The 15,365-nt window shown below is 38.3% G+C and overlaps 1 protein-coding gene and 1 pseudogene across 2 annotated transcripts; both read right to left on the reverse strand.

Annotated features, from left to right (window-relative positions):
• Window positions 1-391: 391 nt before the first annotated feature.
• LOC119917697 lies at window positions 392-7,903 on the reverse strand (annotated as a pseudogene).
• A 156-nt stretch (window positions 7,904-8,059) lies between these two features.
• Window positions 8,060-15,365, reverse strand: LOC119916939 (interferon-induced, double-stranded RNA-activated protein kinase-like). Of its 2 annotated transcripts, none has more exons than XM_038736931.1 (17): window positions 15,068-15,365; window positions 14,108-14,246; window positions 13,855-13,988; window positions 13,645-13,768; window positions 13,441-13,514; window positions 13,218-13,364; window positions 12,969-13,101; window positions 12,298-12,365; window positions 12,123-12,207; window positions 11,827-11,870; window positions 11,546-11,722; window positions 11,321-11,449; window positions 10,987-11,191; window positions 10,012-10,146; window positions 9,297-9,398; window positions 9,103-9,165; window positions 8,060-8,722 (listed from the first exon to the last, which is right to left on the reverse strand). In XM_038736931.1, the coding sequence occupies exons 1-17, from the start codon at window positions 15,172-15,174 to the stop codon at window positions 8,588-8,590; spliced, it is 2,001 nt and encodes a 666-aa protein (XP_038592859.1). In that variant the 5' UTR covers window positions 15,175-15,365; the 3' UTR covers window positions 8,060-8,587. The 2 variants fall into 2 exon arrangements, with proteins under 2 accessions (XP_038592859.1, XP_038592858.1); XM_038736930.1 differs by having other exon boundaries at window positions 11,806-11,870; window positions 15,068-15,363.

Raw genomic sequence — 15,365 nt, forward strand, 5'->3', positions numbered from 1 at the left:
CACCACTGTGGGGTTTCTGACAACTGCCAATTAGACGGGTGTGCGTTTGATATGAACAACAATATGTAATGTTTACCTTTTTGCCTGAAGCCCCTTTTGGGAATAATTAACAATTAAACTTGTGCACATTTCCAAGTGGAGTGTGATTTATAAAGTGAAAGCTCCCTGCGGGTGTACATACACACGGTTTTATACATAAGATTTTCATTCACATACACATGTTCTACCTCTGTAACTCAGTTTCTCTGAGCAACCTCATTACTGAATTGCATGTAAACATACTGAATGATCCACATTGCAAGTACATTGACAAAATGTACACCTGATGGGGAAAACTGCCTGAAAACCCTTGAGGAAATTTCTGTCCTCTGATTCCGTCCCAAACCTGGAAGAAAAAAAAAAGGAGAAAGAACATGTAACTGGTTTGACACACCTGATAACTTTCTCAGTTATATTAATGTGATAAAAGTGTCTGGTACCTAGAAAAACAAAATAAACAGGTTATTAACTACTGATAATGAAAAACTCATTTTGGATTGTGACTAAACTTACCTTACTCTTTTCATGGCCACTGGAAAATCTCCAAAGAAGTTCAAAGTATATCAACCCCAAAAGCAAATATATCAACTTTTTGGTCATAAGTCTTCTGGGTCTTTTGTCGTAAAACAAGAACACATAAACAATGGGCTTGAGGCAGCTGATTTTCTCTGCTTAAATCACTATATATATTTCACATAATCGGTTATGCTCATAAAGTTACTGAATGTAATGAATCCACTAATTAATAAAGATGTCTGAAGATGTTCTCTTCTCTTCTCTTTTCTTCACATTCTGAAAATTCCTCTCATCTATCCACACTCTAAGCGTTTTGGTGTTGGTTCAACTCCGTCTGAATATAGAGGTACTTTACAGATGAATTATCAGTAGAAGACCTAGAAAAGTAAGATAAGACAAATGAGGAATCGATGTACCTCCAGTAAGTAAGAATGTTAACAAATAGATGTGGCTTACTGTGAACTGCTGTCACTGCCATCTGCACTGTCATACTGGTATCCTAGTTCCTCCAACCAACATGTGTAGTACCGAACAATGTTGCAGTGCTGCAGGTCTGATAATACTTTCACCTCTCACAGAGCTTTTCTGATCATTTGGATAAAAAATAGCTCAGTTTAAACTTCTAATTTTCTGCATGACATGTGTAATATATATCATGTTAACCATATTAAAAAAATAAAACATCATTTAATATTTAACTTACTCTTAGCAGACAATCTTTACAGCATAATCCTTCTCAGTCAGTTTTTCTTTTGCCTTGAACACTTGACCAAAGGCTCCTTGTCCAATGTAGTCTATGGAGTCAAATTCCGATTTAAACCTGTTGATACAAAAGAAATGTCTCTTACAGTTATTATCAACGCACAATGATAAACCCCACAGAAAATACAGGTTAATATTGCAATTTAATGTTTTAATTTTCCTTACCTCGAGCTTTCTGACTGGGTCAATGTCATCTCACCGGGACCATTTCCCGCGTTCATTTCTTCAAGTATCAGCTCATCCTTAATAAACAAAAATCAATCATGATACAGAACTTGCATTGTATAATAATTATTAAAATGACTCAAATTAATTAATTGGAAAACAGAAATGTTGCCAGTCAGAGCAACATACATGTTTTGAATGTCAATCATGATTTACTTCATTAATAAAAATTATGAAAAATGTGTAATTGTCCTAAGCAATTAGTTACATAGCAAAGCAAAATGAACCTTAACTAAGAACCTAACTAGTGCTTAGTGCCATTCTTTGGTTTTCTTTGCGTAGATAACTGGGCATGACGAGATACAACAGAGGACAAACTGGATTTGGCTCTTCTTATTGCAGATCTCAGTTTGTATTTGGCAGCCATATATTGTTCTTTGTTTCCTGATAGGTGAGCTGAATTCTTCTCACTTCTTAATTTTTTAATGTCTCTGTTAAACCACGGTTTATTGTTATTGTAGTGTATGATCTTTTTGAGTGGAATGCACAGGTCCACGCAATAGTTTACATATGACGTTATTACGTCCGTGACATCATGGAGATCACCTGCAGCCTGGAAAACCTCCTAATCTGTGCATGCGAAACAACCGCGGAGTTTTTCGACAGCCTCAGGGGACCAGCATCGGACGAGCGATCTGTCAGCACGATGTAATGTGAAGCCTGGAGGTGTTATCGTCTTTGTTGGTTTGTAACATAAGTTGAAGTTTGTCCATTTTGTGCCGAAGAGATCTCACGTTCTCACAAGAGGGCCGGAAGCGGTGGCCGATGTCTCCTGAACCTAGCAAAGGTTCCTGAGCGCCGGCTTTTTTTGGTCGGCAGCCATGACGTTGAAAGGCTTGATATGTTTAGTTCCCGTAATTTGTCCAGCAGGGACGTGGATGGACCCAGATCACTATGAGAAGTGTATCTGAGGTTTAAGAGCTCCGAGCGAGTGTTCTGGATCAAGCACGACACCTCACCAACAAATAACGCAGACAAGAACGCTGCTTGTACTGTGGCAAGCCTCACGGCCGCCGTCTTGCTGATCGGTTCAGTGACTTTTCTGATGAACTCGAGCAGAACGATTTTTTTGAGCAGTTCCTGTCTGTCAAAAAAACAGCAAATATACACGTTTTAGCCACCACCACCATCTTTTAGGATAAAGAAACCAGTGAATCATGCTCTGTACGCAGTCTTGCAGTTATACACAATCAAACACATACCCCTAGAGAGCGCCTGAAAGGTCATGGTGAGATTTTCTTCTCTGCATTACCTTGCAATAAGTTTTACCTTCAGCTGTGGCTGGCTCATGCGCACGTCTGTATCATTGCAGCTGGATAGATAACTAGCAGAGCTGGTTAACCTAGCTCTTTCAGCAACTGCTTTCGAGACTGAGACAGACTGTAGTTGTTATTATGACTATAGCCATGGCTGTGCTTTGGTTCTTATTATTATGGCTGTGACACATTAGTTTATAATGGATGCAACACTAATTACATACAAGGTAGGGCTGGACGATATGGCCAAAATCAAACATTTATTGAATATTTATTGAACATTTTTTATCTTGTTATTGAAAAAGATTATATCGCGATAATTATTGTTATTGTTTTATTGTCCAGCCCTAATACAAGGGTTGTATGTGTGCAGTGAATTAACATGGTTGTGCTGTCTCAGCATTGCATTAAAGCTACTGTATTCCTGAACTCCTGTAGTATATTAGTAGCACATCAGTCATATCTGATAGAAGGACCGCAGGTTCAAGTCCTGTGTTGTTTTTCAATGCTTTTATTGGCTCATATTAAAAGGAGCAGTGAAAAAAAATACTGGTACAGCTACCACAGCCATATTCAAAGCATCATCGATACAACCACCAATGCAGCCAAACAATAACCACATCCACAGCCAGAGATAAGATAATTTTCTATAATAATGTGATAGACAATAAAGTTTTTGGATTTGAACTTGAGCTTCAGCCACCACAGCGACACAGAGCAGCTGTGCTCACAGCCAGTGATTATATACTGTTGGAGCTTTAAAGAAGTAATGAGTAATAAATGCATAATGTAAAGTGTCACACCATGTCTCCTTTCTGTAGTAAAGTGGGAGTGTAAAGATGAAATATAATCTTACCACTGGTCGCGGGTTTTCCTTCTCCTTTAGGGTGTTTTTAGCTGCATCCTCCCTGGCTTCCTCTGTATTCTTCCTCACACCAATGGGAAAGCCTTGACCATTTATCACTGCCCTCAGGGTGATGCTGATGATATAAAAGACAAAACAATGTGAGACAGTGTCTGTGAAGAAGGATTTTCTCTATAACTGAAATTGGTACCAATTGTTATGCCCAGGTATTTGAATGACATTTAAATATTATTATTTATGAAGCCTTGCTGGTGAACACAGAGTGAAAATATCACACTTTAGTATAGCATTAACCCTGAAGAATTGCAAAAATGAACATAACTTGTAAAGCTTTGGTTATTTGTTGAGGGTCTTTTGTGCAATCTGTCTCCAAAGGTAACATTGTAACTGTATGAAAATGATACATTAATAGGATACTGCAGATGTACTTGCAGGACATGCCTCCTCTCACATAACCAGAAGCTCTTTTAAACTTAGGGACATGTTCTCTCCACTTTTTGAAATGGCTGATTTTGTCCACTCTACTGTTTTGCTACTTGCAAAAAGAAAAGTTAACTAACAAATGAAAATGCTTTGAGAAAGGTTTATTTGCACAATAAGAAAACCTGTAATGCAATTAAAATATAGAAGAAACAAATGTGCACTGTTCAAAAAAAAGTAACTTGAGCTAACCCCCCCCCCAAAAAACAAGCTACAGATTATAAAATGAGCCTAAAACGTGCCTGCACCAATCAGTAACTTCACCAACTTCTTGACACATTTCTATTTGGCCAATTTTCCGTTCTCTCCCTGTGAACATGACAAAAGAGGAAGGAAGACTAAACAAAGGCCTTTAAATGGTCTCTCAGTCTAGTTCTGTAGGCTACACAATCATGGGGAAGACTGCTGACTTGACAGCTGTCCAAAAGATGACCATTGACACCTTGTACAAGGAGGGCAAGCTCTGTGTCCACGCACATTAATAGAGAGGCGAAGGGAAGGAAAAGATGTGGTAGAAAAAAGTGTACAAGCAATAGGGATAACCGCACCCTGGAGAGGATTGTGAAACAAAACCCATTCAAAAATGTGGGGGAGATTCACAAAGAGTGGACTGCAGCTGGAGTCAGTGCTTCAAGAACCACCACGCACAGACGTATGCAAGACATGGGTTTCAGCTGTCGCATTCTTTGTGTCAAGCCACTCTTGAACAAGACACAGCGTCAGAAGCGTCTCGCAAAGACAAAAAGGACTGGACTGCTGCTGAGTGGTCCAAAGTTATGTTCTCTGATGAAAGTAAATGTTGCAATTCCTTTGGAAATCAAGGTCCCAGAGTCTGGAGGAAGAGAGGAGAGGCACAGAATCCATGTTGCTTGAAGTCCAGTGTAAAGTTTCCACAGTCAGTGAGGGTTTGGGGTGCCATGTCATCTGCTGGTGTTGGTCCACTGTGTTTTCTGAGGTCCAAGGTCAACGCAGCCGTTTTAGAGCATGCTTCCTGCTGCTGACCAACTTTATGGAGATGCAGATTTCATTTTCCAACAGTACTTGGCACCTACACACAGTGCCAAAGCTACCAGTACCTGGTTTGAGGAACATGGTATCCCTGTTCTTAATTGGCCAGCAAACTCGCCTGACCTTAACCCTATAGAAAATCTATGGGGTATTGTTAAGAGGAAGATGCGATACGCCAGACCCAACAATGCAGAATAGCTGAAGGCCACTATCAGAGCAACCTGGGCTCTATTAACACCTGAGCAGTGCCACAGACTGATCGACTCCATGCCACGCCGCATTGCTGCTGTAATTCAGGCAAAAGGAGCCCCAACTAGTGTCAAGCAGATTTCTTCTCAACACATCATCGCAGCATTATTGTTCGGACACCACACATGCTCATACTTTTCATGTTCATACTTTTCAGTTGGCCAACATTTCTAAAAATCCTTTTTTTGTATTGGTCTTAAGTAATCCAATTTTCGGAGATACTGAATTTGGGATTTTCATTAGCTGTCAGTTTTGATCATCACAATTAAATTAAATAAAAATTAATTAATTATATGATAAATTAAAATTAAATAATTATATGACCAGCACCGGTATAAAAAGATCTTTATTCATAAACATGGATATATAGCAGGTAAATAACATCTGTACATCTATTGAGTCTACAAACACAAATCACAAATAAGCCAGGGAGGTCAAGGAGTTGTAGCATGAGTTATGGTTAGAGTACTTTACATTAGACTAATAATTATGATTAATAATTATTTAAAAAAAAAGAAATCCTATAAAATAACCCTATATCCTTCAGGAATTCCACAACTGTCCTTTACCCCCTCTCCTGTTGTACACCGTTCTTCCTGGCTGACTTTTGTTTTAGCCTTATCCTCTCTTGTAACAGTATATGTTCTACACTTTCTGTGATTTTACATTCCAAACATTGATCTGATTGAGTTCTATCTAACAAAAACAATGATATACTTAACCCTGTGTGGTCAAACCTTGGTCTGGTTAAAACTGTCTCCTCCCTTCTGACCCTTCTAATCACACTGTGTGCACTGATAGATATCTGCACACTGTAATATTTCCTTCCACCACTATCTGTCATGAGTAGCAGAGTGCAGTAGAGAGAGCTGAGGTGTGGACCCAAACGCAGACACAGGCAGGAGGATTCAGTCCAACAAAAATATTTATTTTAGCAAAACTTACTGCAACAGTTTTTCCAAAGCACAAGGCAACAGTCCAAACAAAAGAGTAATCCAAAGGAAATGAAAATCCACAAATGAACAAAAACCAAAAACCAGAACTGAGATCCAAACAGGAGCATGGTAAACCAGGAACACAGGTACAGGGCAGAACACCCAACATTGACAAGGGCGTCACAGGCAGGGAGAGAAGCACAGCTAAAACACATCAGTTAATCAACAACAGGAACAAAGCTAGACAAGGACACATAAGAACAGGAACACTACAAAATAACACAGGAAGTAAAGCATATGGAAACACACAAGGAGAGAGTTACCAAAGTAAAACAGAAAAATGGGAAACATCTGCATAACTGAACAAAACCAGGGCAGGGAACAGAAACAGGACTAAACGGGGAACAGGAATACACTAACATTGAGACATAAGGCTAAGGACTAAGACACAGATCGAAAGAAAACACAGAAATACACAGACAAGGAAAAACACTAAACATGAACTAAGGCATAAGACTAAGTACTAAGGCAAAGGACAATAACACAGGACTAAAACACAGGACTAAGAACTAAGATAAAAGACAAGACAAATACTAAGAGAACTTAAACATGCGAATGAGCAAAAGACTAAATAAAGCTACAAAACCCTAAACATGACAAGATAAAAATAAAGCTTACAGAACACAGAACACAAAACCAAACCTATGAAAACAAACTAAACAGGAAAAACATGAACACAAAACCACATTCCTAACACTATCCATGCCCCACATGTCCTGCCATTTCTTGATCATTTCATTTTTGATCATCAAAATTGTTCATCCTTGTTAAGTACTGTTATATGTATGTCTTACTATGTGTGTTGCAGTGATAGCTCAGAAAGTGATGGCACATACAGATTTGTTGGTAAAGGTAAAACTGGGGATGTTCTGCATCACAAAAAGGGATAAGAATAGCTCATTTAAATATTTGTAGTGTGAGGAACTTTCATATGCCTGATCTTCATGTGAAATCATTGAAAACAGTATCTGATTTGATCGCTCTGTTGATTTGTCAGCAAATTAATTTCAGTTTGGATAAATGTGTCTGTCCCTTTGATTGGAAAATAGCTTGTTCCAATATACACAGTATTACTTTACAAACAATTTAAATACTGTGTATAAGCATGCCAACAAAGAGGGGCTATCCTATGGATTGAGAAAACTATGGTTACATACAATTTGTGACCCTATGATTCATATAGCAAATAAAGGTCCATGTCACCCTTGTGGAAATGTTTTTTAAAAGTTTCTGTTTTCTGGCAGATCTGCTATTTATTCAGAGTTAAAACTAAGGAGGAATGTGTCATTGGCCTGACACAAGCTGAATATTTCCATTGATGTTCTGTTGATCTTTGCAATTTATTACATTGAGATTAAAAGTAGGCTCTGCCATAAATCTGTCTTTTCAGTATCTAACACTCCCCACTGAATTGTTTGGAAGTGTTTTAAGTAAACTGCACTAGTTACCCAGCAGCCTCTCATAAATTCAACTAATTCTATTAATTCATCAATCTATTACTGAATTCTGTCCTATAATATTATTAAAATAAAAATACATTTACAATATGTTTTATTATTTGCATTATTGATTCCAATGATTAATGAACACGAAAACAAAACAAAACATACACCTAGTCTATATGTGCGTGTGTGTGCAACTTTTGTAGATGAATGACCACTCTATCCCAGATAACCATTATTTTAATTTCCAACTTAAAATTTTACAGTAAAAAAAGCAAAGGCTGTAATGTGAAACCACTTGAAATACATTTAACCATTTTCAGCATATAATAAAATGGTACCAGTTGACACAGAAATTACCCTAAACATGATTATTTTGAACATAAGCTAGATAGATGTGAATTACAGCAAGTTACTTTTTAAAAGCATGATATATTTTGTATATCTTTTCATGATTATAAAATCCATAATATTAGATCCCCTTTTAGGTTGTTTATTAATTGCATGGTTAATGATCTGATGTCCTGTGAACATGTTGACGTGAGCAAAACACAGAACGTCAAACTACCAACCACTGCCACAGGCCACAGGCGTATGGCCACTTTGTACAGATCTCAACAAGTACTATAGTGCAGTTAGTGCAGTACATTAACACCATATTAATATGTGTATATCAAATTTTAGTAACAGACATCAGAAGAGACAGATTTCTATAAAGCTCATGTGACTTATCACAGTTCCTTGTGATAATCACACAGTTAGATTCTTCTGTTGCATATTTTGTGTGTTGACCAGCTGAGCCCACTTCTCCAGCTCTGCCTTCAGTGTACTTGCTTCAGGTCGGTCTTCTGGCTTCTCACGCAGCATTGACATAATTATTTTGTTCTGCAAAAAGAAACAGTGACTGAGATCTTTGTACCAACAATAATATAAATGTTGTCAATGTGCAATATTGCTGAAGCTCCACTCCACAGTATTTCCAACATATGCCATGCACTTTGCTCAGCATACCAGTGGAAACCTAAACTGAGACTGTTATTCTCTCAAAACACTTTTTATCTGTGCTGCTTGATACGTTATTCACATACAGACAGCAGCAGTTCTTTGAGGCTTTAAAAATGGACATCTGTGTACAGTGCAAACCCCCCGTGTGTCAGTCTCCCTGATGCTCTGTTGGCGACCATTATGACTAACTAGCACCCTGGTGGAAATAATGCTTCATGTGACAAGTGTATCAGTTGGGTAATAAAAATATAGTAATTTACCTCCTGGGGAAAAGTCAGTGAAAACTCCTTCGGCAGCTTCTGACGCCTGGCATTGCACAAAACCTGGATTTCATGGAGTGATAAAAGGATAAAAGAGCATGTTAGTAAACCTGAAATTCACTTTTTAATTAATTAAAGCTTTAATTTTTCTGATAATAACACACAATGTTATGTTCTGTTTATGCAAGACTCACCTCTCCTCTTTCGTGGCCAGAAGAGAGTTTCCAAAGGAGTTCTAAGTATATCAACCCCAGAGGATATATGTCCACTTTTCGGTCATAGGTCTTCTCTGTCTTCTGTGATAGAATAAAAACACAGTACTGACCAAAAAGCATTTCAGCTGCCTGATTACACAACTGGCAGTGACCGACAACTACATGCATGTCGCGGGTCTATTCCAAGTTATTGTTTAAAAACGCTCCCTCCATTGAAGTATTGAATCTTCGACTATTCGAGGTCAGCCCTAATCTGTAGATTACTTATTATTGCTAAAAATAATCGATAACTGCAGCCCTAGTTTGATGTAAACTTTTAAAAACCCATTATGGCCCCCATAAACAATGACAACGGCACCGCTGCACTATGAAAGCCATTATTTTCAATTGCCTGCGACATGCCAGGATGGTTTGTTGCTTTGTTGACCAAAGCACACACGCAACCTGCCGCAGTGCCTTGCTTTAGGGAGCTCTCGCGCAAGCCGTGACGAATACCCACATGGCCAATACAAACAGGGACAGATACAGATTTGTTGCTGACCGAAAGCTGGAACAACAAACAAATGGCTAGACGTATAGTCCCGCAAGAAGTTTTGAAAACACAGTGCACATTGCTTTGTATCTGAAAGAGTATTTTTGTTAACACAATAATACTGAAGAATAAAAAAGTTATTGTTAGTGAAGACCATCTCACTTGTTCAGGAGCCATGTAACTTGGGGTTCCTCTGCCCACTGTTCTGTCCATCAAAGCATTGTCATCGTCTCTGGTGACCAGACCAAAGTCCCCAATCTTCACTTCTCCATCCAGTCCAAACAGGATGTTGTCAGGCTAACCGTTGAAAAGCAAAAACAGAAAATCAAACTAAACACAAATAGATACAAACAAAGCTCCTCACACGATGGACAGTAACAGGTGAACTAATGAAATTAGAGTTCGAACTGGATTTTAAAAAGGTATCTGTGGATGAAAGCAGCATCAAATCTAACAGTCAGCATATGGCTTGCATTAGGTCAATTAATTAAATTGTAGTGGTGTAATTGTAATGATTGAAACACCTGTTTACTTAATAAACTGGCAGCCAAGCGTATTTTGGTAGATAAGTACAAGTTTCATCGCTGATTCATCCTGATGCTTTTAGTAGGCATCTATCTTTTAAAATATATGTTTTGAAAGCCTTTTCCATAGGACATTCAAGCAAGCATTTTTTATTTAATTTTTTCCTTCCAGGCAATTTTTTTTTGTTTAATGAAATGATTCCACTGGAGTGAAATTTTATATTTTACTATGATGTCTAACATTATGTCATACACTACATTATGTATACCTTTTCTGTGCATTTCAGGTGTCCGTCAGATCAGTCCGTAATTAGTGGAACATTTTGGTCAGAAGAAGAAAAGTTTAAGCTGTCCTGAACTATATACTGCACTTCAAGCAGTAGAACAGCATCACCTTTACACTACTCTTGGAGCTTGTTGGAGCAGGATCTAGCCAAATATCCATGTGTCTCTTAGTAAATGGTTGTGAGGAGCAAAGGTTTAATCTGTGGTGCTGCTACTCTGTACCAGTCAGCACCAAGCAATATACTGGTTCTAGGTACTCCACCCTCTCACTACTGGTTTGCACAAGGATCTGTCTCAGGGAGCAGGTATCAGGGTAAACTGGTCTCACCTTAAGGTCCCTGTGGATGTGCTTCTTGGAGTGAATATATTCGACTCCACAAATTATTTGTTGAGCAATGCTTAGACTTTCTTCTCTTCTCTTGCAGTCTTGTGGAGACTGAGTGTTCTTCTCACTAATCCACTGTCCAAGTGTTTTGGTGTCACATAACTCCATCTCAATATAGAGGTACTTTGCCAATGAATTATTTGCAGCCCTAGGAAAGGTAAGAAGAGCAATATTATTTAATAACTCACTATTACTCAACATTAACTTGAAATAAAAAGTTAAGACTAGTTAAGTTGCTTACTTAAGGTAAGGTCAAGGTCAGTGCCTTGGGACTTACCGGGAAGAGCTAGAACTGCCAGTTGAAATGTCCCATTGGTATCCTGAGTCTTCCATCCAAACTGAGTAGTATCTAATTATATTAGGGTGGAGGAGGTCTGATAATGCCCTCACCTCTCGAAGAGATTTCCTGATCCAAAGGAGAACAAAAAAAATCAATCTGTAAACAAAGTACTTGCACAAATACTGCACATGCTACACTGCACGCTGGAACCTGTATACTTACTCCTCACAGCAGACAATCTTTATAGCACGGTACTTGTTCAGCAGTTTATGTCTTGCTTTGTAAACACAACCAAAGGCTCCTTTGCCAAGACAACCCAAGGGATCAAAGTCTGAAGTAAAGCTTTTGAGATTAACACTTGTGCCCGTTGACATGCCTTGTGATGACGCCAGAGACTCCCTAGGAGAATATAATAAGAGGCATAAGAACAGCTTTTCAGTATTAAGCTATGTGTTTAACACTAGTGTCGATAAGTGCCTTACAGTGAAGTTGGTGTTGACAACCTGGTTGGTGTATCTTCTTCATACTCAGCTGAACTGAAGGGCATCTATAATTCACAAAAAAAGGGGTTTATTATTACAGTGTTCCGAATAAAATGAAGTACCCTCTTGTAGCTATGTTGAAAAATAATGTCCAACAATATAAACTACTTAATGTCATTTTTCTCCTCACTCAAACTATTTAAGTTTTTCATCATGTTTAAACACAAATATGGACCCTGCTACTAGTCTGCTGCAGACTGTTAAAAGAGTATTTGCTTTACCTACTAAATGTTTTTTACGATTATGAGAGAACAGACCTGAGCCGCGGAACGGTTTGATGAATCTGTGAATATTATTGAGACACTGCTCATTGGTGTGCTTTGTGATGAGTCATGGGACTCCCTAGGGGAATACAATGAGAGACATGAGTACAGCTTTCTCAGTGTTTAAAGCCGTAGTCTGCTCTCCTACTAATGACATTAAGTGCCTTACGGTGTAGCAGATCGTGCTGAAAACACAGGTCGAGCACCATCTTCGGACGCTGTTGATCTGACGGACACCTGAAATGCACAGAAAAGGTATACATAATGTAGTGTATGACATAATGTTAGACATCATAGTTAAATATAAAATTTCACTTCAGTAGAATCATTTCATACAACAGAAAAAATTGCCTGGAAGGAAAAAATTTAATTAAAAATGCTTGCTTGAATGTCCTATGGAAAAGGCTTTCAAAACATATATTTTAAAAGACAGATGCCGACTAAAAGCATCAGGATGAATCAGCGATGAAACTTGTACTTATCTACCAAAATACGCTTGGCTGCCAGTTTATTAAACAGGTGTTTCAATCATCACGACAGTGACACCTGACAATTAAACTTCACTAGCTTCTAAACTGTAAAACTTTGACATTTAAAACTTCAGGATGTGCTTAAGTACTAACTAATCTTTCACGGGATCATGACCATGGCACATGAAACAATAAACACAGTGAAAAGAGCTTCTTTCGTATAACTCTGTGAAAGTGTGACATATCCACCTGATTTTTCCCGGTTCTGTTAAGTACTGTGGACTACTGTGGTCCCGGCTCTCCCCTACCTAACAAATTAGAAACTGAGTTTTGATTTCATGATGTAAAGGGAGAAGAAAATATCAAATACCTTGCTGTCATAGTCTGACTGCTCTTTAAGAGCAGACCAGGCCAGCTGAGCTGCATTTTGTCTCGCTTCCTTGATGCTCTTACCCTCACCCACAGGGTAGTCCTTGTTATTGATCACTAATTTGTAGAAAAATCTATGTTGGGTTTTGAAAAAGAGTAATTTGTTTAGATCATTGTGTTAACATTTATAGTCCAGCATCGTGTGTCTGTAGTTTCTATTCAGGTTATAGAGGTTCGGGTTCATACTCACTGAGGGTTATGAGGCGGGCCGCGTCTCTCCTCCTCTATAAATTTATGGGAGCTGTTTGTTTTCTGGCAGTAGTGGTTGACAATACCTATGTAATTTGTCTCTGTAAAGCTGTTGTTGAAGCTACTATTGAGGCTTGTTGTCATATTGCTGTAACAAACAAGTAACATTTCACACTGGTGAAGAAATGAAAATTAACAATGCATCACCGTTGCGATTTACTCACCACATATCAGAAAGATTTTGATTGAATTCCTCCTGTGGTTGAGTTGATGTATGGTTGAATTTCTCATCTGCAGTCTTGACAAGACAAAAAGTATAATTTTGAGATGGTTCACACAGTGGAATGTGGCCTGCTGAGTATGTAACACCCTACAACAGGTGTTAAGTTTTATGATTAAGTCAGCAGAAACTAATGTGTATGACTTACCTCTGTAGTTTTACCGCCCTGTATCATATCATATACAAGCTTGGCTGCTTCCTCCTTAGCTTCCCTCTTTGTTTCCCCTTTGACAACTGGATACTCCTTATCACCAACAATGAATTTACAACATCTAAAAGGCATAAAAACTTTCATTTAGTGCACAATTGCAAATTGTGACAAAATAGCTAAGAATGCAGATGCAGTTAGGAGGCTTACAGAGTAGCATAATTTGGTCCGGGTCTTGTTGACTCCACAGCTTTTATAGTTAACTTGTTCTTCTGACCATATTCATTGAGCCAACATATATAGTTGATGTTGGATGCAGAAGACGCTTCTGTTGCATTTTCTGTCTGTCAAGATAATAACAAATACTTCAAGGAGACATACAGTACGCAATGAACTGGTCTTTTTTACTTTTAGATACCTACAATCCAATATGCTCTAGTAAAGAGGGAAAAAAAAATCTTACTGAGTCAACTGAGTCCTGATGTTCATTCTCCGACAAGTATTTCAGGGCGTTTTTAGCTGCATTATGTTTGGCTTCCTTCTTGGTCTTACCCACACCATTGGGATAGAATTTACCATTTAGGACTGCCCTCTGGGTGAATCTGTAGAGGAATTGTTATATATTTGTAATACAGGCAAGCTGACTTGAAATTCTGTGGGTGGGGTTGGTGTACATTACATGAATCTGCACACTACCACGTTCAGCCTCCAGGAGGTAGTAATCATCCATGTTGTGACTGCTGCCTCCACCAGCATACTCACACACTAATGTTAAACTGAGATTACATTCATAGGCTGAATTTGTAACACAATACTTATTCAAACACTTAAGTACAAGTTTGAGGTTCTTATTTTTATTTGATGTGATTTTACCTCTCCTCAGTCACATTTACATGACCACAATTTACAATTAACTTCACACATAAAGAGGTTACAGACCACAGGGAATAACTGATCCAGAGCAAGCAGGTCATTCAAGTATGTTATCTGCTGCAATTAAAGGACTTTATCGACACACGTTTTTCTTTACATAAATCAGTATGACCTTGTACAGTTTATGCTCCTGCCATCCACCTTTCTCAGAAAAATAAATAATAATAAAAAAAACCTTGTCTGAAAAATATCCCCTTTTGATGTGGGAATAAAAAGTTGTCCTTAGTTTTTGGATACATTTGTTTTATATTTACTTGGTTGTCTGATTATATTTTAGGAGATTTCTGATCAGGCCTCCTACGTATTGATGCGTAGTTGCTTTTCTGTGGGTATTACTTAATATTGAACGCCACCACCCTAATAATCATCCATGACATCCTAAGAACATGAAATAGACTCTCACTGAAAAGAAAAGCACTCCTATTTTAGAGGAGCATGACTGTGCAGAATAATGTACAACCCACTGGTAACAGAAATAGATTCAACTCACGTTTGATTATGGTCAGAACCAACAGAGCCGAGGTCGTCAAATTTCAGCCTATACCCTGATCTCTGTGCGTACTCGTGTAGTTTAGCAGCATAGCTTCCAGTTTCCATCGTAAATGACGAAGCTGCAACGGAATTTTAACTCATATGCCTTTACATAAAACTGACAACAAAATACAAAGCTCAAAGTACTTGTCTCCTTTCGCATCCCATCTTATCTCTGCTCATATTCATGCATTTCCTTTCTCTGTTTCGATTCAGTTGACTTGGATACCTGTTAAGTTTCGATTTCTTCGTTTTTA

Source organism: Micropterus salmoides, unplaced genomic scaffold (assembly GCF_014851395.1).
Source record: "Micropterus salmoides isolate LMB-PRFRI ecotype aquatic unplaced genomic scaffold, ASM1485139v1 Ms_hic_scaffold_22, whole genome shotgun sequence".
Taxonomy (NCBI): Eukaryota; Metazoa; Chordata; class Actinopteri; order Centrarchiformes; family Centrarchidae; genus Micropterus; species Micropterus salmoides.